We start from the raw sequence: 25,203 nt of genomic DNA, 5'->3' as shown, positions 1-25,203 counted from the left end.
CTGTCCCTTTAAATACCTCAGGGATAGAGCAAGTAAAATGACAGCTGTAGCATTACGTGCTGTGACAATGATACAACGTGGCGACACTTGGTCCAACCCTCTGCAGTGATCAGCGCTGCTGCTGGAGCGACTAATGTAACAAGGTAAAGTGACAGTGTACTGTAAATTATTTTTCTCCTTTAAGTGTTTACAATGACTTGTTATACCAGCAGCAGTGTTTTAAATTACCTTTAGGTATAACTTTGCATATGAAATAGCCATTTCTGCAAACTGAACCACAACCCAATGAAATGGATTGAGCTAGCAGAGAATACAGACATCATTAACTTTTCTTTATTACTGCTTACTCAAAGGCTAAATACTTTAGGAACAATGGAAAATTAACATTTCAGTACCTGTCACAGCACCCAACCGGGAACATTTACAAGCTTTTTTTTAGTAACCAGAATGTAAGCTGCTTTGAACATTTTTTGTCTCATGCAATTCAGATATTTAACAGTCTAATATTGCTATTAGTTACACAGCCCTACTAGCTCTGCTTATGAACAAAGAAAACCAAGAGAATTAAGTTAAATAGAATTAAATTTGACAGCTTAAATTTGCATGCTTTGACTAATTTTTACTTTGTCCCTTTAAAAACAAAATTCAATGCTCTTTTGAACAAGACATAAAATGCATTTTGTTTAAGCAACGGAGAAGAAAATTACATAAGATAGAGGCCAAAGTAAAATTTAAAAAGACTTTAGTTTTGCGTAGCCTTGTCATGGTCTGACAAATTTATTTCAAGTTTAAAAGAGAGAAGGATATATGCATATAGATTAGTTATTAGCATGGCGTTAAGGAGGCTCTCTGGCACTCCGCATTCGTGAAGCCCCAATTATAGCCGTATGCTAAAACCAACTAACATTTCTTCACCTATAAAAATAAAAGCATTTTAAAGTATTCAGTGTTTAACAAAATATAGATTTACCTGATTTCTTGTAACTGCAAGCAGCTACTGAATAGTCTCTGGCCTCTTTTCCTTTACTGAATGGAGGGTTGATATCAGCATCCTTTGTAGGGGTCACAGGTTTAGCCACAATTTCGTCAACAATTAATGATTCACCTTTAGGCATGACGTCCTTGCCATATGCACCACTCTCTGCAATATCAAAGTCATCTGACTTTTCAGATTCATAGTAACCTTCAGTATGTTCATTCTGAAAAGATGTAAAATCCTGAAACAACTCAGAAGACTGTTCTTGCTTCTTCTCAGAACTGGACTTTTTACTTGAAATCTGGTTGTCTATCTGTAAAGCTTTCTGACCTACCTCTCCCTGTGCATCATTGAACGGTTTGAAGCCATACGCTTCTGCAAATGGAATGGTTGATGATCTACTTTCATATCCTGAAGTCTCTGAGTTTGGCGAATACTTGGAAACCTTATCGGTATATAACGTTTTCTCAAACTCATCCATTTGTAGAGGCTTCTCAACTTTGATACTTTCTGAAACCAGACTTTCAGCTAATATATCGCTGGCATCTTTAGGTATAGAGGAGTCAAGCTGGAAAGATTCTAAATAGGCTTTAGTTGTAGAAGGTTCTCTAAGCTCTTGGTCACGTTCAAGCTCTTTTTTTGAAACATTGATTTGATCTTTTACACTTTCTGCCATAATGCCAGAAATTTCCTTTGTGATAATTTCAGGTTCCCAATGCTTATATGAAGGTTCACTTTGCTCAGATTCTGGAGAACTATCATCTAATTGTTGAGTGAACTGGGCATCAAATTCATGCTTTAAAACCTTTGAAAAATCTGTAAAATGTGGTGGAGTAGGTTCAGTAGCGATTGTTTCCTTTATTAAATCACATGCAATGGATATGTATGGAGCTTCAGCCTCTATGCCGGTTGGTCCTTTTCTAGGTTCTATAGATGTAACAAATGTATCCTTAGCTTGTGGAACAGGTTTGTTTATGGCTTCTTCATAAGAAGGAGGTTTCTCAGACTCATATTTTATCCTTTCTTCACTGACAACAGGTGCATTACCTACTGGAGAAACATCAGGTTGGGAATGAATGGTTTCAAAAGCAATAGTTGAGGATGCTAGAGGTGCTTCCATTACAATATCGGGCAGAACTGGTGAAGAGACTGATTCAGAGTCTTCAAATAATGCAGATGATTGTTTCGTTGGGCTAATTTTGTATTCAACAGATTCAGCAGCTGTTTGAACCAAATCTATTTTTGGTTCAGGACAGAGATTTGATACTGCAATATCATGAGCCTCACTTTCATATGCTTCTTGAACAATGTCTGGAGTAAGCCCTTCTGACTTGTTTGCTGCCTGGTCTGGGGAAGCTGCAGATACATTTTGAGTGGTAACATAATCAACTTCTTGATCTACATGTTCAAAGAACGGGTTGACCATTGCAACATTAGAACCAAAATGCTGAGAGGCTGCCTGGGCTTCAATTTCTGCCATCTTCTTCTCATCTGTTTTATTTCCTGAAACTTGGCCCAATCCCACACTAAATGGGATGTGTTGCTCCAAATCAGAAAACATTTCATAATTTGAAGAATCAGGTACAATTTCAGGTGTCACAGGGGAAATGTCATCCGAAAGGTCAATTTCCTTTTCTTCAATATACACTTCCTTTAACTGTCCAGGGCTGCGTAACTTTTGACTGTCAACATCGCTATTTACCTTCTCTGCTACAGCTTTACTGGCAAAGTCCAAATCAGATGGTTTTGTGCTCATAAATGGTTTGAAATCAACGTACTGTTCATCTGTACCTTCTCTGATTTCTGAGAATTCTTCATTTGGTGGCCCAACAGATTTAAGCATTCCTGAGAACAGCTCTTTAGCAGACTGTGTGTATAATTTTGTCTGCTCTTCAGCTACTGTCTCCTGTTGAGATGTGGGATGTTCAACTACATTACCCTTTTCAGAAAATATTACATCTTCCATATTGTGGCCTAAAAGTGAAGGTTGTTCACGACCTGTTGCTACCTCAGAAAAGGCAGGCTCCTTAACATTACCCAAGTTCTCTACTAAAGACAAGTCTCCTACGGTCCTGGTGTATGTATTACTAAATGATCCATGGAAAGTTTCTGTTGCAACCACATGCTCTTTAGAAAAATCAGCAGACAGAGGAGATATAGAGGGAAGGGAAGCAGTAAACCCAAGCAGAGATGCAAAATCTTCATGGCCAGTGCTAGAAGGCTGCTGCAAATCCAGTACTTTGTCTGTGACCACGAACAGAAAGGAAAGTGATCAGCAAGAGACAGACAAAACAAGCAAACAGGCACATTGTTAGATATAGGCAGAGCTAATTCTAGTAGGACAGACATCTGACACTTGCAAATAAATGTATATTTGCCCTCACAGGGTTATGACATTGTAATAATAAAATGCTTTCATTAGTTAGAACATTTTATTACAATAAATGCTTGTTGCCAACTGTGTCTTTAAACACTGCAAAAGATAAAACAGAATAAAAAGTTATACCCCTGGTGCACTCTTGACCACGCTTTAACCTTTTGCAGGGGTTAAATACATAATCTATGTTAGAGCAAGTGACTATTACAGTAGAATGTCCCTTTAAGGAATCCTCATCTATATCTATCCCTATAATTTTATTTTTTATGTAAAAAGGGATATGAAACCCTAAACAAATCGTTATTCAGACAGAGCATGCAATTAAAAAAAAATAAAAAAAAGTTACTTCTTTTATCAGATTTTCTTTGTTCCCATGGTATTCTTTGTTGAAGAGATGCCTAGGTAGGTGTCTATAGCACTTCATAGCAGAATACAGCGCTGCCATCTAGTGCTCTTGCAAATACATAATCTTGCAAAATTGCCGTCATATAGGGCTCCAAAGTACACGCGCTTCCTGCTTTTTTAAAATAAAAAATAATATGATACCAAGAGAACAAAGGAAATTTGATAACAGAAGTAAAATGAGAACTTTTTCAAAATTGCATGCTCTATCTGAATCATGGAAGTAAAATGTGGGGTTTTATGTCACTTTAAGGCCCCTAGATATGTAGTAAGATAACTTTTATAATATACATGAAAGCATTTCTTTAAACATTTGTTTGGGGTGAATATATATATATTTTTTTTAATAAAAAAAAAGGACATGCCAGGATCAAAGGCTCAGCATGACTGCTAGACGTATTGAGCCAGTCTGGACCTCTCTCTTGCAAGCATATAGCATGTTTATTTAACATTTGAGACTGGGATATTCTATCACTTTGCTCATTCCAGCTGGGTTCCTGGACTGTGTACACCACTCTTATTAGGAACCTGATAATCAAACTCGCTGGCATGGAGAGAAATCATGTGGGGCCTTTTTAAAACATATTTCTCCTTCACATCACCTCTCAATCTAAAGTTTACGTTTCTAAACATTTTTGAGGGATCTCAAAGTACTGACAAGACAATTTAGATAATCTTGCAAAAGCTTTAGATCAGGGCCCAAGTCTGAAACCAAAGCTTTCCCATTAGGTAATTGGTACTACTCTCAGAAATAAATATAAAAATACATCTGCATGGCAAAAGCTGATGGATGCTCAATGCACCAAAGTCCTAATGGAGATGCACTAACCCTAGTGTATCTTGTTAATGGAGTTTAACTTCAGCAAAGGTGTTTACGTCCCACTCTGAAGAGCAAACCATTGCAGCTTCTGGGGAAAGCAAAGAAAGTAAACTGGTTATGAATAGAAAATAGAATATATGCATAGCCACCAATCACAAGCTGTGTCTTGCCAAGGAGCTGCAATTTGTTGTGGTCTCTACGCAGGACATTAGATGTGTGGAAACCCATGGCTGTGGTTAAACTTTTTACAATTGAGAATTAGTGTTACTGTACAACTAGATCAAGCATATTATCTTGCTTCAGAGGTTAATAAAGCAGTTCTAGTCTATGTTAATGTGGGCAAATAATATCTGTCAAAGTAAAGAGTTTTGGACACAATGCTTTGACTATTTTCACTATGGTTTGCACTAGTTGAATTACTTGTGAGTTTTTATAATACATTACATGTGTTATATTTATTAAAATACAGTGGGCAGACATGAAAAAAGAAGCTATGCAGATCTAAGAAAACGTGTTATAGACAAGGCAAGCAGGAGAATGAATGTAGTTAGTGACATGTAAAGTGCAGGATAGCAAGGGAGCACTTGCCTGCAGAGGAGTGCATCAGAGGCACAGATGCAGCAGGAAGAGGAAAGAGGTTCTCATCTGAAAGACAAACAGAAAAAGATCTCAGCAAAAATAAAGCCAGTTAGACTGAAAGTGAAAAGCAAGCAAGACATCTCAACAGCCCAACCATTACACACCTTGCAGGGAAATGTGGATAAGAGCAATAGACCAATACATTTCACATGTATTTCTTATCTGAAGATTGATATCAGAGCTTGTACATTTTAAACACCCAAACTACTGAAAAAAGTGCACGTTTTAAACCATAAGAGCTATTTTTGCATTCATGGCTCAAGCTTACTACATGTTAAACCCCTGCAAAACAAATATGTAGAGTCCAGTGCAGGAGTCACAAGAATTGAAGCTCCTAAGCAGAACAAGGACAGGCAGCTAAACTACACCAATCTGCCAATTGGCCATGCAATACTTGCAGCTCTAAACTTTACCTGTGTTTTTAACCCCCCAAAAAGCTTGAGTCACTAATGCAAAAATTACATCCTCATACCATCTTTGTATTAGAATTTCAACCAGTACAATCAAGGCTGTTTTATTCTTAAGCACTGGAATGGCATTCATTACATTTTATTTGTGTACGGTTTTATTAAACTCATATGTATCTCAAGCATTATGGCCTTATGTAATAAAACAAGGTTTTCACTACCCAAAATGTATAAATTCAAGCAGAAGTATACACATTTACCTCATGGATCAGTTAGGTCAGACTCGGTAGACATTTTCTAGTGACATAATACTAAATCCATTTCCCCAAAATGAGGATTATATAATACAATACAGGGGTAGTCGATGGAAACTGAACATTACTTATATGGCTAAAGGAATATGTCAGATTATTCTTGTAATTTGCGGAATAAAATCAGGAGACAATGGCTGGGTTTTTCTGATAAGGGTGTACAACTGTGATGGAGACCGGCAGTTACAAATTGAGCCAGTAATGTGGGACACAAATGATGCAGCTAGTGTATTAATCAAATGTACAATAAATCTTACTTTAAAAAGAGACCGTAAACAACTCTTAATTACAAGACATTTCTGTCGTCTTGCTGTACAATAACATATTAGTCAAGTCTAAACATTTTAAAAAAACTTAAAGGGGCATTAAAGTGAAGGTCAATTTTGATGAATTAGTGCCCAGTTTTTAATAATCCTATTAAAAACAAGGGCACTTTAATTCATCAAAATTGACATTTCCCTTGTTTTATTCCAAAATGTACCTTTAAATCCTGAAAGCCGCTCCAGCAATTCCCCCGGCCATCTGAAGCCTCTTGATACGACAGAAAACACAAATCTGGCTTCCTCCAATCACGGATTCACTGATGCAACGTCGTGATTGGAGGAAGCCGGATTCGTAATTTTGGACCCGCAAAGAGGGCTGAGGAAGCGCTGCAGCGGCTGTCAGGATTAAAAGGTAAGTTTTTGAAGAAAACGAGTGAAATGTCAATTTTGATTAATTAAAGTGTCCTTGTTTTTAATAGGATTATTAAAAACCGGCACTAATTCATCGAAATTGACCATCACTTTAAACACTATAAATAAATGCTAGATAGAATAACACATTCAAAGAAAAGATTAGTCTTAGAATAACATGTAGATATATTTTTTACAGTTTCATTAGCTGTTTAAATATAGACAAAATAAATGTAAAGTTTTATTGTCTATAAAATGGGAGCAGCCATATTGTAACTTAGGTTACCTTCTCTGCTGCAGCCAATTAGAGACGGTTATAATTAGGTCAATAGAGTGTGCAGCCAATGGCTGTGTGGAATATAATAGGAACTAAAAAGCTCACAATTTCAGAATGGAATTACAGGAAAAGGAGACAAAAACAAAAAGTATATTGCTGAGTTTTTTTTATGTGATTTATCATTTTACATTACCATCTCAAAGTGTTTAATGGCTCTTTAACCCCTTCCCACTGTTCGGACGTTTCATGTCATCCTAACTGTACTGGGCTTTAGCGCAGTTAGGACAGAATGGAACGTCCTAGCCATTCAGCAGTCCTAAAGCCAGTCACTTCCTAAATGGGACCACAGGGTGGAGGGCGCCCCTGACACGATTCAATCATTTAAATCACGCAATCTCATGAACGATCATGTGTTTTAAATTTTTTACTTATTTGTTTATATCGGAACTTTGTCCCGGCAGGAAGGTGCCAATTTAACATTCTACAGCAACTGTTTATCAATATCAAAACTCCATCCACCATTTTTCTTGTTTGGACGAGTCAGCCTAGGCTTAGAGGACCATTAAATACAGTATATTTGCATTATCAACAAATGAATTATAAGACAATGCAATAACAGTCTGAAATTTCAAATGAGTAGTTCATTCCACCCCCCCCCTTATTTTATGTGACAGTCATCAACCAATCATAAAATGCATGAATTTATATACTGCAAATTCTTGCACATGCTCAGTAGGCGCCTCAAAAAGTGTGCATAATATAACAGGAGTGAATTGGAAAGTTTTTTTGTGGATTTTTTTTTTTTTTTAAAGGGACACTGAACCCAAAATGTTTCATTCGTGATTCAGAAAGAGCAAGCAATTTTAAGCAACTTTCTAATTTACTCCTATTATCAAATTATCAAAATTCTCTTGGTATCATTATTTGAAATGCAAGAATTAGAAAGTTGCTTAAAATTGCATACAAACCACCAAAAACAAACAATCAGCGCAACAATCACTCAGCAAATGTGTGTGTGTGTATATATATATATATATATATATATATATATATATATATATATATATATATATATATATATATATATATATATATATATATATATATATATATATATATATATATGAGAGTGTAACCAAAATTATGGCAATGGTTAATAAACAGCACTAAATAGCACTAAATTCGAATTGAAATTACACTAATAAAGATATTATGCTGATAGTAAATTGTCCAAAATGACAGCAGTCCAAAAATTGATGTTAACTCAAAATAAGAACAGTCTTACTAATGTTGAAAGATGGTGTCAGGAGATTCCCTTTTGAAGACTCAGATGCAGCTGCTTGAAAAACGCTGCTTGTCCTGCAGCTGATACACAGTAACTCCAATCTCACAGAAAACAGCGCAGTCTGTGAATACAAAAAGATGGACTCCAATAGTGCAATATTGTATGAACAAACAGCACTTTATTGACAAAAAACTTTGACCAGAATACTCACAATGTAAGATTTAAAAACATGCACAGAAAGGTTTCTTTACTCAAATATAGCGATATCGCCGGGTGCTTGTGTGGTCTAAGGTTGCTTGGGGGAACAGCAGCAGATTTCCCGGTCGGCGTGTGACGTCAACACCCGACAAACAGCTGATACACGTTTCCCTTAGTCCTTGTACACACAGGCTTCCAGAGCTCGTAGCCTCAACGCGTTTCTAGCCCCCTGCTGGGCGCTTTCTCAAGAGGAATAATGATAAATGGAGCAGCACCCAATTGTGCTAAATCAAGCAGACTGGGAACTTGCAGTGTGTACAGCGTGTGTACCGGTCTCTCCGGTGTCCTCAATGGATCGGATAAGCTGACAAAATAAGCTGAGCTTATCCGATCCATTGAGGACACCGGAGAGACCAGTACACACTGCAAGTTCCCAGTCTGCTTGACTTAGCACAATTGGGTGCTGCTCCATTTATCATTATTCCTCTTGAGAAAGCGCCCAGCAGGTGGCTAGAAACGCGTTGAGGCTACGAGCTCTGGAAGCCTGTGTGTACAAGGACTAAGGGAAACGTGTATCAGCTGTTTGTCGGGTGTTGACGTCACACGCCGACCGGGAAATCTGCTGCTGTTCCCCCAAGCAACCTTAGACCACACAAGCACCCGGCGATATCACTATATTTGAGTAAAGAAACCTTTCTGTGCATGTTTTTAAATCTTACATTGTGAGTATTCTGGTCAAAGTTTTTTGTCAATAAAGTGCTGTTTGTTCATACAATATTGCACTATTGGAGTCCATCTTTTTGTATTCACAGAATGCGCTGTTTTCTGTGAGATTGGAGTTACTGTGCTTAAAATTGTATGCTCTATTTGAATCACAAAATAAAAAATTGGGGTTCAGTGTCCCTTTAATTGCATGCTCTGAATTAAAGTGAATGTCAACTTTCATGATAAAGTGCCTGGTTTAAAAAAAAAAAATATTAAAGAATACTTACCTTCTTATACTGAAACTCCGGATCACCAATCCCCCCTCCTGCAGGTCCTCTGTACTTTGTCAGAAATGACGAAACCCGCTTCCCGGAGCGTCCAGCTGGTGAGGCCATGCCGTGATTGGAGGAAGCCGGTTTCCTCATTGTTGTGAAAATACAGCAGGAGGAAGCCGGGGGGGGGGGGGGGGGTGAAATCGGCAATCCGCCATTTCAAGAGAAGAAGGTAAGTATTTGTAAAAATCAGGCACTTTAAACTGAATTATGAAAAAGTTTAAATTTTGCTTTTAGTGTTCCTTTAAATGTGCGGACAACAAGGCTAGCCAGCATCATTGTGTTAGTATAAAGTGCATAGTTTTGTAGCTGCCATCCGCTAACTCCAGTTAAGGGCATGTATAGCAGGGTTAGCCTTGAGAGATCAGCAGGGTGCATTTCAAGTTCTGAGAATTAGAAAACTTGAGGTAAGCAGGCTTGCATCAGATAGACAACACTACAAGGGCTCCAAGGAAACTTCCGCTGCTTGATAAACGGAGCCCATACAGTTTTGTCCCCAAGCACAGAAGCTTCTGCTGCTTCATAAGTGGAGCCCATAGTGCAGGGCTCAACAGACCTAGATGCCAGGGAGCCACTGCTGCCTTAAAATTAGGTCATAGCAGCATGGTTTAGAGCCCCCAATTCCCCCTGCCAGCATCATCAAAAATGTAGCTTGGTGCAGCTGGATTATTTCTAGGCATTAGAGCTGTGAAATACAAAATCAAACTTTGGCCCTCTAATACCTTCTACAAAGCCTCTTTACAGGTGAGGCAACATGGGGGAGTGTGGAGTTAAAGTGATAGTAAAGATACTTGATACGCTTAACCGAATGGGTAAGGAGAAAGCAAAATAGGGTACATTTCATTCATCATCCTCTTCTAAATCGCATATTTTTTTAAAAACAAACTACTTTTTGTTTATACCCTTCCCCCGCAGAGCACCGGTTTTTATTGGTTAAAATGACGAATCTGTGTTTATCCAATCCTAGCCTGCCCCCTTTAGCGTCCATCGAGTCAGTAACAACACCCGCGGTTTCTGTGTGTGTTGTTACTGATGGAATGGACGCTAAAGGGGGCACGCTAGGATTGGATAAACACAGATTCGTCATTATAACCAATAAAAACCGGTGCTCTGCGGGGGAAGGATATTTAAAAAAAAAAAAAAAAAAAAAAATAAAAAAAAAAAAATAAAAAAATGTAGTTTTTCAAAAATATGCAATTTAGAAGAGGATGATGAATAAAATGTACCCTATTTTGCTTTCTCCTTACACATCCTGTTAAGCATATCAAGTAACGATACAATCACTTTAATATCGCTTGATTTCATGTGCAATGCTGCCGTAACATGGCAACCAGATTGGGGGTCAAGTAGCCAGGTAAAACTTGCTTCCTTCTGCCCTGACAATGTTTTCCCAGCAGGACAATTTTCCATGGCACATAGCCATGTCAATAAGAGTGTAGATAGAGGACGACCAGCTTAATCCCCAGGGCTCAACCCCACTGTAAACCTCTGGAACGTGATCAAGGGAAAGATGGATGGTCACAAGCCATCAAACAAAGCCCAGCTGCTTGGCTTTTTGCACCAGGAGTGGAATAAAATGTCACCCAACAGCAATGTTAAAGTGCCATAAAACATGTTGAGATTTGTGCATATCCTAAAAAAGGCTAATTAGGAAAAAAATTGTTTTGCATAAAATCATTTTAAAAAAAATAAATAAGCAAAATTATTTAAATATCCATGCTGTCTGGACTCTCTGGAGTTGCCGGATCCACCCCCTTATCAGTGTTAAGCATCAGAAACACAGGCATTGTATTTCAACACGGCAGCTTATGTGCTTCTAGACATGCTCCAGCAGATAATGAGTGTTAAAGTCTTGCATTCTAACAAATCAAATGTGGATATAGATGCAGCCATAGAAGGAATTGGGGTGGGGTTAGAGCTGTACAATTTGGAAACTTAAAAGAAAGGGTTAATGGTGAGGCACTGCAGTATAAATTTGCAGGTAAAGTAATTAAAGTATGTATATTTAGTCTCTATCCCAACTTGTTTTTATGTCCCTTTAAATACTGGTGGAGAGCATGCCAAGACACATGAAAGCTGTGATTGAAAAATCAGTGTTATTCCACCAAATATTGATTTCTGAACTCTTGCTTAGTTAGAACATTACTAGTGTGTTTAAAAATGAATATGAACTTGTTTTCATTGAGGTCTGAAAACACCACCTTTATTGTTATTCTAATCAGTTGTCATTTACTTTATTTGGGGAAAAAAATTAATCCACCCCACACACAGACCCATACGTCTTGAATCCCCCCCGCCACACACACATAATATAGTAAAAGTTGGCCTAAAAAGCACCAAGCCAAATTTTAGTAGTTGCTGGTGGCAGGAGGGTGTTTGCACCCACGGGTGTCTGGATGTCAGGGCCTATTTAAGAAACAAACATGGTTCTTGAAAACTCTCTTTAAAAAAAAAAGGGACAGTCTACACCAGAATTTGTATTGCTTTAAAATAGATAATCCTTTATTACCCATTCCCTAGTTTTCTATAACCATCACAGTAATATTAATATACTTTTTATCTTTGTGATTACCTTCTAAGCCTCTGCAGACTGCCCCGTTATTTTAGTTCTTTTAACAGACTTGCATTTTAGCTAGGGTTGCACCGATACTAGTATTGGTACCGATATCAAGTATTTGCACGAGTACTTGTACTCATGCAAATGCACCGATACTTAAACCTATACCTCCAATTCCTACCCATACGCCATCTTGTGGTATTTTTCAAACTGCATGTTCCCATTTAATTTTAAGCTGGAGTGGAGACTTAAAGGGCCATAATACCCAAATGTTTAAACACTTGAAAGTGCTGCAGCATAGCTGTAAAAAGCGGACTAGAAAATATCACCTGAACATCTCTATGTAAAAAAGAAAGAAATTTTACCTCAAAAGTTTCTCAGTAGCCACATTCCATTGTATAGGATTTCTAAGCAGCAATTCAGTATGTCTGTCCTGGGACAGCCGAAGGGATGAGCCTCGTGCACTCATGTTATTTCCCTATTCAGTGTAAGGAAGTTTACTATGAAATCTCATGAGATTTAAGTCAAATCTCATGAGATCACAGAAAAAGTTCATGACCTCAGCACTGTTGATACTGAAGGCTGCTACTTTACAGCTGGAAGCCTGCCTGGGAGATATCACTGTACCTCATTCAGACAAACTCCTTAAAGGGACATTAAACACTTTGAGATGGTAATATAAAATGATAAATTGTATATAATAAAACAGCTCTGCAATATACTTTCATTATTTATTTTGTCCTCTTTGCCTGTAATTCCATTCTGAAATTGTGAGCTTTTCAGTTCCTGTTAGAAATGGAAGTGCAGAACATTGTTAAATCCAGCACAACCATTGGCTGCACACTCTAATGACCTATGTATAACTGTCCCTAATTGGCCACAGCAGAGAAGGTAACATAAGTTACAACATGGCAGCTCCCAGTGTTTTATAGACACTAAAATTTTACACTTATTTCTCCTGTTAAGTGTAGTCAGTCCACGGGTCATCCATTACTTATGGGATTATATCTCCTCCCTAACAGGAAGTGCAAGAGGATCACCCAAGCAGAGCTGCTATATAGCTCCTCCCCTCTACGTCATATCCAGTCATTCTCTTGCACCTAACTATAGATAGGACGTGTGAGAGGACTGTGGTGTGTTAAACTTAGCTTTTATTTCTTCAATCAAAAGTTTGTTATTTTAAACGGCACCGGAGTGTGTTGTTTCTTCTCAGGCAGCATTAGAAGAAGAATCTACCTGAGTTTGTCTATGATCTTAGCGGTCGTAACTAAGATCCACTTGCTGTTCTCGGCCATTCTGAGGAGTGAGGTAACTTCAGAACAGGGGATAGCATGCAGGGCCCACCTGCAAGGAGGTATGTGCAGTAAATTATTTTCTAAGGAATGGAATTGACTGAGAAAATACTGCTAATAGCGATGTAATGTAAGTGCAGCCTTAAATGCAGTAGTAGCGACTGGTATCAAGCTGATATGTATGTATGTATGTATACTCTGAGGTATTTCTGGGGAATGGAATTTCACTAAGAAAATACCGTCTATATTAAAGTAATATTTGAGCCTGCACTGCAGTGAAAGCGACTAGCAGCAGGCTTATTAATAACACTTCATAATTTTCATTTTTAAAACGTTTACTGGCATGTTAATCGTTTTTTCTGAGGTACTTGGTGATATAAACTTTATGGGCATGATTTGTACCACATGGCTGTCGTTGTTTCTGAATAAAAACAGTTTACTGAGCTTCCCCACTGTTGTAATATGAGTGGGAGGGGCCTATTTTAGCGCTTTATTGCGCAGTAAAAATTTAGTCACAGTCTTCCTATTTCTTCCTCCATGATCCAGGACGTCTCTACAGAGCCCAGGGGTCTCCAAAACTAGTTTTGAGGGAGGTAATCAGTCACAGCAGATCTGTGACAGTGTGTTTGACTGTGATAAAAAACGTTTATTATTTCAACTGTTATCCGTTTTGGGTATTAAGGGGTTAATCATCCTTTTGCTTGTGGGTGCAATTCTCTGCTAACTTTATACATTTTCTGTTAAAATTTGGTTGTTTTAACATATTTGGTTCATCGTTAATTCAACTGTGTCACATTTTTATGTTTCTTAAAGGCGCAGTAGCGTTTTTTATATAGCTTGTAAATTTATTTAAAGGTTTTTTTTTCCAAGCTTGCTAGTGTTATTGCTAGTCTGTTTAAACATGTCTGACACAGATGAAGCTGGTTGTTCACTATGTTTAAAGGCCAATGTGGAGCCCAATAGAAATTTGTGCACTCAATGTATAGATGTTACTTTGAATAAAAGTCAAACTTTATATGTGAAAAATATATCACCAGACAACGAGGGGGAAGTTATGCCGACTAACTCTCCTCACGTGTCAGTACCTTCGCCTCCCACTCAGGAGGTGCGTGATATTGTGGCGCCAAGTACATCAGGGCGGCCCATACAAATCACTTTGCAAGACATGGCTAATGTTATGACTGAAGTACTATCTAAATTGCCAGAATTAAGAGGTAAACGCGATCACTCTGGAATAAGAACAGAGTGCGCTGATAATAATAGAGCCATGTCTGATACTGCGTAACAATTTGCAGAACATGAGGACGGAGAGCTTCATTCTGTGGGTGACGGATCTGATCCAAGTAAACTGGATTCAGAGATTTCAAATTTTAAATTTAAGCTTGAGAACCTCCGTGTATTACTAGGGGAGGTATTAGCGGCTCTGAATGATTGTAACACGGTTGCAATTCCAGAGAAAGTATGTAGGCTGGATAAATATTTTGCGGTACCGGCGTGTACTGACGTTTTTCCTATACCTAAAAGGCTTACAGAAATTGTTAACAAGAAGTGGGATAGACCCGGTGTGCCTTTTTCACCCCCTCCTATATTTAGAAAAAGGTTTCCAATAGACGCCACCACACGGGACCTATGGCAGACGGTCCCTAAGGTGGAGGGAGCAGTTTCTACTCTGGCTAAGCGCACCACTATCCCGGTGGAGGATAGCTGTGCTTTTTCAGATCCAATGGATAAAAAGTTAGAGGGTTACCTTAAGAAAATGTTTGTTCAGCAAGGTTTTATATTACAACCCCTTGCATGCATTGCGCCTGTCACTGCTGCGGCGGCATTCTGGTTTGAGTCTCTGGAAGAGACCCTTAGCACAGCTCCATTGGATGAGATTATGAACAAGCTTAAAGCCCTTAAGCTAGCTAATTCATTTATTTCTGATGCCGTAGTACACTTAACCAAACTTACGGCTAAGAACTCCGGATTCGCCATTCAAGCGCGTAGAGCGCTGTGGCTTAAATCCTGGTCAGCTGATGTGACTTCTAAATCTAAATTGCTTAATATTCCTTTCAAAGGGCAGACATTATTCGGGCCCGGTTTGAAAGAAATTATCGCTGACATTACTGGAGGTAAGGGCCATGCCCTGCCTCAAGACAGGGCCAAACCAAGGGCTAAACAGTCTAATTTTCGTGCCTTTCGTAACTTCAAGGCAGGAGCAGCATCAACTTCCTCCGCTCCAAGACAGGAAGGAACTGTTGCTCGCTACAGACAGGGCTGGACACCTAACCAGTCCTGGAACAAGGGCAAGCAGGCCAGAAAACCTGCTGCTGCCCCTAAGACAGCATGAAGTGAGGGCCCCCGATCCGGAAACGGATCTAGTGGGGGGCAGACTTTCTCTCTTCGCCCTGGCTTGGGCAAGAGATGTCCAGGATCCCTGGGCGTTGGAGATCATATCTCAGGGATATCTTCTGGACTTCAAAGCTTCTCCTCCACAAGGGAGATTTCATCTTTCAAGGTTATCAGCAAACCAGATAAAGAAAGAGGCGTTTCTACGCTGTGTACAAGACCTCTTACTAATGGGAGTGATCCACCCAGTTCCGCGGTCGGAACACGGGCAAGGATTCTATTCAAATCTGTTTGTGGTTCCCAAAAAAGAGGGAACCTTCAGACCAATCTTGGACTTAAAGATCCTAAACAAATTCCTAAGAGTTCCATCGTTCAAAATGGAAACTATTCGAACCATCTTACCCATGATCCAAGAGGGTCAGTACATGACCACAGTGGATTTAAAGGATGCCTACCTTCACATACCGATTCACAAGGATCATTACCGGTATCTAAGATTTGCATTCCTAAACAGGCATTACCAGTTTGTAGCTCTTCCCTTCGGGTTAGCTACGGCTCCAATAATCTTTACAAAAGTTCTGGGCTCTCTTCTGGCGGTACTAAGACCGCGAGGCATAGCGGTAGCTCCGTACCTAGACGACATTCTGATACAAGCGTCAAGTTTCCAAACTGCCAAGTCTCATACAGAGTTAGTTCTGGCATTTCTAAGGTCGCATGGGTGGAAGGTGAACGTAGAAAAGAGTTCTCTATTGCCACTCACAAGAGTTCCCTTCTTAGGGACTTTTATAGATTCTGTAGAAATGAAAATTTACCTGACGGAGGACAGGTTATCAAAACTTCTAAATGCTTGCCGTGTCCTTCATTCCATTCAACACCCATCAGTGGCTCAGTGCATGGAGGTAATCGGCTTAATGGTAGCGGCAATGGACATAGTACCTTTTGCGCGCCTGCATCTCAGACCGCTGCAATTATGCATGCTAAGTCAGTGGAATGGGGATTACTCAGATTTGTCCCCTCTGCTAAATCTGGATCAAGAGACCAGAGATTCTCTTCTATGGTGGCTTTCTCGGCCACATCTGTCCAAGGGGATGCCCTTCCGCAGGCCAGATTGGACGATTGTAACAACAGACGCCAGCCTTCTAGGTTGGGGCGCAGTCTGGAATTCCCTGAAGGCTCAGGGATCATGGACTCAGGAGGAGAGACATTCTGGAATTAAGAGCAATTTTCAATGCTCTTCTGGCTTGGCCTCAGTTAGCAACTCTGAGGTTCATCAGGTTTCAGTCGGACAACATCACGACTGTGGCTTACATCAACCATCAAGGAGGAACAAGGAGTTCCCTAGCGATGATGGAAGTCTCAAAGATAATTCGCTGGGCAGAGTCTCACTCTTGCCACCTGTCAGCGATCCACATCCCAGGCGTGGAGAACTGGGAGGCGGATTTTCTAAGTCGCCAGACCTTTCATCCGGGGGAGTGGGAACTTCATCCGGAGGTGTTTGCCCAACTGCTTCATCATTGGGGCAAACCAGATCTAGATCTCATGGCGTCTCGCCAGAACGCCAAGCTTCCTTGTTACGGATCCAGGTCCAGGGACCCGGGAGCGGTACTGATAGATGCTCTGACAGCACCTTGGGTCTTCAACATGGCTTATGTGTTTCCACTCTTCCCGATGCTTCCTCGATTGATTGCCAGGATCAAACAGGAGAAAGCATCGATGATTCTAATAGCGCCTGCGTGGCCACGCAGGACCTGGTATGCAGATCTAGTGGACATGTCGTCCTGTCCACCATGGTCTCTGCCTCTGAGACAGGACCTTCTGATTCAGGGTCCTTTCAAACATCCAAATCTAAATTTCTCTGAGGCTGACTACATGGAGATTGAACGCTTGATTCTATCAAAGCGGGGATTCTCTGAGTCAGTGATTGATACCTTAATACAGGCTAGGAAACCTGTTACCAGGAAAATTTACCATAAAATATGGCGTAAATACTTACATTGGTGCGAATCCAAGAGTTACTCATGGAGTAAGGTTAGGATTCCTAGGATATTGTCTTTTCTACAAGAAGGTTTAGAAAAGGGTTTATCTGCTAGTTCGTTAAAGGGACAGATTTCAGCTCTGTCTATCCTTTTACACAAACGTCTGGCAGAAGTTTCAGACGTTCAGGCTTTTTGTCAGGCTTTGGCTAGGATTAAGCCTGTGTTTAAGACTGTTGCTCCGCCGTGGAGCTTAAACTTAGTTCTTAACGTTTTACAGGGTGTTCCGTTTGAACCCCTTCATTCCATTGATATCAAGCTGTTATCTTGGAAAGTTCTGTTTTTAATGGCTATTTCCTCGGCTCGAAGAGTCTGAGTTATCGGCCTTACATTGTGATTCTCCTTATCTGATTTTTCATTCAGACAAGGTAGTTCTGCGTACTAAACCTGGGTTCTTACCTAAGGTAGTCACTAACAAGAATATACATCAAGAGATTGTTCCATCATTGTGCCCTAACCCTTCTTCAAAGAAGGAACGACTTCTGCACAATCTGGACGTCGTCCGTGCCCTGAAATTTTATTTGCAGGCAACTAAAGATTTTCGTCAAACTTCTTCCCTGTTTGTCGTTTATTCTGGACAGAGGAGAGGTCAAAAAGCTTCGGCTACCTCTCTCTCTTTTTGGCTTCGTAGCATAATACGTTTAGCCTATGAGACTGCTGGACAGCAGCCTCCTGAAAGGATTACGGCTCATTCTACTAGAGCTGTGGCTTCCACTTGGGCCTTTAAGAATGAGGCCTCTGTTGAACAGATTTGCAAGGCTGCAACTTGGTCTTCACTTCACACTTTTTCAAAATTTTACAAATTTGACACTTTTGCTTCTTCGGAGGCTGTTTTTGGGAGAAAGGTTCTACAGGCAGTGGTTCCTTCCGTGTAAAGATCCTGCCTGTCCCTCCCATCATCCGTGTACTTTTAGCTTTGGTATTGGTATCCCATAAGTAATGGATGACCCGTGGACTGACTACACTTAACAGAAGAAAATATAATTTATGCTTACCTGATAAATTCATTTCTCCTGTAGTGTAGTCAGTCCACGGCCCGCCCTGTTTTTTACGGCAGGTCTAAATTTTAATTAAACTCCAGTCACCACTGCACCCTATAGTTTCTCCTCTCGTTTGGTTTCGGTCGAATGACTGGATATGACGTAGAGGGGAGGAGCTATATAGCAGCTCTGCTTGGGTGATCCTCTTGCACTTCCTGTTAGGGAGGAGATATAATCCCATAAGTAATGGATGACCCGTGGACTGACTACACTACAGGAGAAATGAATTTATCAGGTAAGCATAAATTATATTTTTGTCACTTTTTAAACAACTAATGAAACTTTAAAAAACTACATCTACATGTTAGTCATGGACTAATCTTTTCTTTGAATGCATAATTTTATCTAGCATGCATTTAGTGTTTAATGTCCTTTTAAGTACTGGGCAGTTAATAAACAGAGATTTAATTTAATGGCCTAAAAATATCTTTCTGACCCATGCAGTAGTGTGAAAAGTGAAAGACTGTTCAACTTAGCGTCAAACGACCTTTAAAAGCAGAAACAGACTTTTAAAGCTGAACATGCAGAGATGCTTCTGTCCTTAACTTTTGAAAATGTATTCCAATTGCAAGATTGTCTGTTATACTGCTAGTTCTCATCTTGCACAATTATGCTCAAAACATACTGTACTCTGAGGAACATCCTTAGCCAGGGCTGGACTGGGAATAAAAAGCAGCCCTGGAAAAATATTAAGACCAGCCCAATTTTCTGTTGAGCCAGTAGAATGCAAATGCCCCATTTTTCTCAAAGGGGATTACTGGGATACTCATTCCCTAATATTTTCAGTATTAAATGATAATTTGTATGAAGTACAAATGTCAGATTGATGAGTTATATAGGCACCCTGCAACCCAATTGCATCCAGCAATCACCCCTTTAAAAATTGTAGCTTTCCAGCCCCAACTGCTGCAGCTGCTATTTATTGTTGTTATTAATATATTATAATAGTTTTATTTATAAACATGTTCTTTGAACATTGTGACAACAAGCATATAAAATGGTTTTATTTAAAAATGTATTTTGAGATACAGTTCATAATTATAAAGAAGCTATCCTAAATCATTAGTCTCTGTATTGTGCTTGGTAAACCGTCATAACAAATAAAAAGTATCGGTAATAAAAAAAAATTATCGGTACTTGTACTCGGTCTTAAAAAAAAAAAAATAAATAAATAAATAAATAAATAAATCGGTGCGACCCTAATTTCAGCCAATCAGTGCCAACTCCTAGGTAACTTCATGTGCATGAGCACAATGTTATCTATATGAAACACATGAACTAACGCCCTCTAGTGAGGAAAAACTGTCAAAATGCATTCAGATAAGAAGCCGCCTTAAAGGTCTAAGAAGTTAGCATATGAACTTCCTAGGTTTAGCTTTCAACTAAGAATACCAAAAGAACAAAGCAAAATTGGTGATAAAAGTAAAACTAGAAACTTGTTTAAAAATTACATGTCCTATCTGAATATCAAAGTTTATTTTGGACTAGACTGTCCCTTTAAATCATTATTTTTTTCAGTGAAAACATATCTTTTAATTGGACCAGAGAGTTTTTCAATGTGCCACTGCAACCTGCTTTGCCATGTTTCCCGGGGTACCATAACTGCAAACAACCCTCTCATTATTCAGACTAAACATTTGAAATTACAGGAGACGACATAAACCAACTGTCACTTCTGTAATGTACTGTAGATCAAGATGTCCAACAATTCAGCACACGCTTGTGCATGCTGGTCAAATATCCCTATGAATTGGTATATAGTTAACCACTGCTAACTCATAAATCGCTCCCATTTAATATGCTTGTATTACTCAATTTAACACTCAATAAAGATAAACTTAACAACATGAAAAGGATAATGTATTAACAGAACCACACACACCCAACAGTTGCTACACACCCAGGGTTATGAATAATTATGACTAACTAATGGAGTCACTTTCAGTCACCAATGCAGTTTTCATTTAGAAAATTATGCACCAAGACTGTGTCAATCCCATCTAGAGAGATAGCAACATCAGCAAATGTATGTAAATGTGATTTCCAAGTATCGGATTAAGCTAAAAACTGCACCAAGGCCTCATCGTCCGTGTGCCATGTTAACAAAAAGGTTGAGATCTGCTGAAGCAGCCATCAATCACTGTCAAATTACATTCTGGACACATGATCTGGGTCTTAAAAGTTGCTTTAAAAGGGCTTCAATTTATTTTTATATTTTTTTCTTTTAACATTTTGTTAAAGGGACTCAAACTGATCCTCATCAAGTGAGATTACCAATATTTACAGAAGGCAATATATTGCTCACCAACTAGAACTATCCCATAGTATTCTATAATACTAATTAGTTTTTTCTTTTTCTTTTTGACTTTGCATCGAGATGTCTATATGTTTTACAAATTGCAGTGTTTTTATTTATTTAATTAAAAAAAAAAAAAAAAAAAAAAAAAAGGTAATTTGCAGCTTTACTTTCATAATTTCCATGCTTAATTCACTTTATATATATTTTTTGAAACTGAGCAAAGTCAGTCGTCATATCTTTGTGTTTTGTTCAAAGGTAGCATGTGTGGCTGTAGTTTAAACACCTACGGAAAAAGAGGCCTTGATGGCAAAAGTAAATTGGAAAGTTGTTTAAAATTGCATGCCCTTTCTAAATCATGAAAAAAAAAATTTTTTTTTTTTCCAAACAACTTTATTGAAGTGAAATAGATATACAGAGTCTTGCTGAAAGTATTCACATACTACTGCTCATCAAAATTTTTCAAACAGCAATACAGAAACAGGCACAAAAGAAAAACAATGTTATACACTTCTAAATGTTCATGTTCCCGCTCAAATGACCAACGTCAAGAGCGAGAAATCAGGATATTTGTAATTTTCCGTAAATTTAATGATCTTTACAGGTAGTTGCGATACACTTTGATCCAGGAGAATTACCTGAGGATGCCGGGGAGGGGGATATGGTAGTAAGTAGAAGGGGAAAGGGAGTGAAAGATAGTGGGAAGGGGGAGGGAAGCTGATTCAGGAGGGGAGAAGGGAAAAAAAAAATTTAAAAACTGTTTTTAATCTAGATTGTGCCATGCCAGATCGCTCTTATCTCATAGGTATCCAATCTATGTGTCTTTAGATAATGATATCTCTCGAGGAGAAGGACATTTTCTACCTGGGATTGCCATTCCCCTACCGTAGGTGGGTCTTGTGTTTTCCATCTTTTAGGTATCAATTTTTTAGCGCTCGTGAGTAGGATTAACAGTAGTGCTAGGTGCGCCTGACTTTGCATCTTTGGTAGCGTCAAGAAAAGTAAGATTTCTGGTGAGTTAGGGATAGTGATATTTAATATCTCATTGATTTTACCCAGTACCCCTGCTCAAAAGGATCTTAATGTGGGACAGTACCACCAGATGTGCAAAAGTGATCCCTGTTCCCCGCAACCCCTCCAGCACATGGGACTCAGTGCGGGAAATATCCTGTGCAGTCTAATGGGTGTCATGTACCATCTGCTGAGCAATTTTATGTGTTTCCTGTATGTTTGAGGACACAGATGATCTCCTTGTGAGTCTAAAGGCTGTTGACCAGGCCTCGAAGTCTATCTCGGATCCTAAGTCTGTCATCCAGCTCTTTACGTAAGTTGGAAGTGAATTGGTCTCACGGATTAGTAGTATTTTGTATAGCAAGGAAACCAAATGTCTCAGAGCTCCCTCGCTAACACAGAGCTTTTCGAAAGGGGTAAGCTCTCTTCCCAAATCCTGTTTATATTTATGTCTAGTTATGTAATTTATTAGTTGATTATGGTGTAACCATGAGTTGAATAGTGAGGGTTGTGGTTTTTTTAACTCACTCTGTGAGATTATTTTGCCTTTATCTATTACTCCACATACTGAACCCACCTTCAAGTTGTAAGGTAGAACCTTTCGATAGCCTAATTGATGATACGGTAGTTCAGGATTTTCAAACACCGGTGTTAGAGGTGAGTGTCTAGAGGAAATATGTATTGAAGTCGCTACAGTTGAATCCCAAATATTAAAAGTTTCCTCTAGTAGGCGATAGTTGTGTAAGGCCCTAGGACGGGACCTGGGAGGCAACCACGCCAGTGACCCTACATTGTGCACCCTAAGAATCTGTCTATCCAAAAGAATCCAGGCTTTGTGCTCGTGATTTTGTGCCCATTCCACTATTCTTTGCAGCCCTACAGCCTGTCTATATAGAGAGATATCCGGCAATCCCAGCCCCCCCCTCTCTCTTGGAAGGTGCATGGTCCGCCTTGACACTCTAGGTTTAGAGTTGGACCAGATAACTGACAACTAACTCCACCAACTGCTGTGCCGTTTGGCACCAACCTTGCTACAAAGAAACTCCTAGTCGCTACTAGCGACCACAAAACCGACTGTCTCCTAAGAATTTCCTAGTCGCTCCTTGCGACCGCCAAGTTCCTCAACAAAGGATAACCCAGTCGCTACCAGCGACCGCAAAGACCATCTTACTTATCCTAAAAGATCCGCGAGTCGTTACTAACGACCACCTCATCCTAAACCAAAGAATTCCTTAGTCGCTACTTGCGACCGCCAAGTTCTTCAACAAAGGATAAACCAGTCGCTACCGGCGACCGCAAAGACCAACCTACACTTCTTAAAAGATCCTCAAGTCGTTACTAACGACCACCTTATCTTCAACTGGAAGGATCTCCTAGTCGCTGTTTGCGACCGCCAAGTCCTTCAACAAAGGATCAACTAGTCGCTACTAGCGACCGCAAAGACCCATTTCTAAATTTCAAGATCCTGCTAGTCTTTCCTCACGACAACAAAGCTATCATCTTTCGTGAACGCAAAGATTATCTTTAGATCCCCCAGGATTTCCTTACAGATTTAGGAATAGGGGTTGCCACGGCAACATCACCTACCATTTTAAAACGTGACGTCACGTCACCTTTACACAAAAAGGCGCCCTTTTTCTCTCATCCAGTAACGCCAACCACCATATACAGGCAATTTAAGCCTACAACTGGACAGTTACTTTCTTGTCACTTGGCAAGTCAATATCTTGGGATATCAGTACATTTTTCGCTAAAGCGCAAGTACTTTTTCTTATTGTTCTTTTATGCTTATTTTATGTATCTATACATTTATTAAGGGAGACGTCCCTTTTGTTTTACATTGTATCATTTTGTATCATTTTAGACATCTTGACACCTCTGTTTTATTAGTATAATAAATTGCCTTTGGAAATTTTCCATTTGAACGATATTTACGCCTCTGTCTCTGTTCTGGTACATATATATATATTCCTGTCTATATATTATTACATATAAATACTTTGATGAATATATTTTTTCGTTGATTACATACTGGACACTGGTCCCTTTATTTAAATACACATCTCTTAGATATACCCGTGCTTTGAGCGCTTAACTTCACTTTTTCACATTGCTTTTGCCACTTTGTATTCTTTGAGGGGAATTCACTAGTTAAGCTGGGTACTGTCCTTTAGCGCCTATAATTTCCTTTTTCTATGCATGGTCCGCCTTGACACTCTAGGTTTAGAGTTGGACCAGATAAATTGGTCCAATATGGTCTGTAATTGGGCTATGTATCCTTTTGGAAGTGCGATAGGCAATGTCTGGAAGAGATACAGTATACGGGGCATAATATTCATCTTAATGACGCCTACTCTTCCTAGCCAGGAAATATACTCCTTCTTCCAGGAAGACAGGTCTGCTGCAATGTCGTTTTTGATAGGTAAATAGTTATATTTGTAGAGATCTGCAGGGTCAGATGTTAGTTGAATACCAAGGTATTTGAGTGTATTTTTTGCTATAGTAAGGCCATATTTTCTCTGTATATTGTGTATAGTGACTAGGTCGGAATTAACATTCAGGATTTCGGATTTACTTAAATTCAGGAGAAAGTTCGAGACTTCACCATAGGCTCTAATTTCTGACAATAATTCAGGGATCGAATCTAGAGGGTTAGTTATCGTGTAGAGGATATCGTCTGCGTATAACGCCTGTTTGTACTCCGTACCATCTATCTTGATACCCGATACCTTATTGTTTGATCTTATCTTTTGTGCTAGAACCTCGATTGATAGAGCGAATAGTAATGGGGACAAGGGACAACCCTGCCTAGTTCCGTTGCTTATATCTAGTGGTTTCGATAGAGTTCCATTGATTCTGATTTTGGCGTTGGGGTGTGAATATAATGCGAAGACAGTGTCTATAAAGGCTTTACCAAAGGACATTTTCTCTAGTACACCACGCAGAAAAGGCCAGCCCACTCTATCGAATGCCTTCTCCGCGTCGGTAGCAAAGAGCACTAATGGGGTGTGAGAAGCCCGGGCATGTGAAATCAGTTGTGTAACTTTGACGGTATTGTCCCTAGCCTCTCGGCCCGGGACAAAACCCACCTGGTCTTTATGAATCAAATTCGGTAAGAATTTGTTAAGACGGGTAGCGAGGATTTTTGCTAAAATCTTCATGTCTGAGTTAATTAGGGAGATGGGTCTATAGTGCCCTGGGGAGTCTCCCTTCTTCCCTGGTTTGGGGAGAACTGTTATA

At 39.4% G+C, this 25,203-nt stretch overlaps 1 protein-coding gene across 1 annotated transcript in view; it reads right to left on the bottom strand.

Annotated features, from left to right (window-relative positions):
* The window catches only part of RTN4 (reticulon 4), a 179,563-nt gene that overhangs the window by 121,953 nt on the left and 32,407 nt on the right, over nt 1–25,203 (bottom strand). Inside the window, exons 2-3 of the mRNA XM_053712196.1 lie at nt 5,164–5,220; nt 971–3,220 (exon numbers count right to left, since the gene is read on the bottom strand). Coding sequence (XP_053568171.1) covers nt 971–3,220; nt 5,164–5,220 — 2,307 coding nt within the window. The remainder of the gene's footprint in view (nt 1–970; nt 3,221–5,163; nt 5,221–25,203) is intronic.

The sequence above is a fragment of the Bombina bombina genome, chromosome 4 (genome assembly GCF_027579735.1).
Source record: "Bombina bombina isolate aBomBom1 chromosome 4, aBomBom1.pri, whole genome shotgun sequence".
Lineage (NCBI taxonomy): Eukaryota > Metazoa > Chordata > Amphibia > Anura > Bombinatoridae > Bombina > Bombina bombina.
Note: the sequence above shows the minus strand (reverse complement) of the source record. Positions and strands in the feature narration are given on the sequence as shown.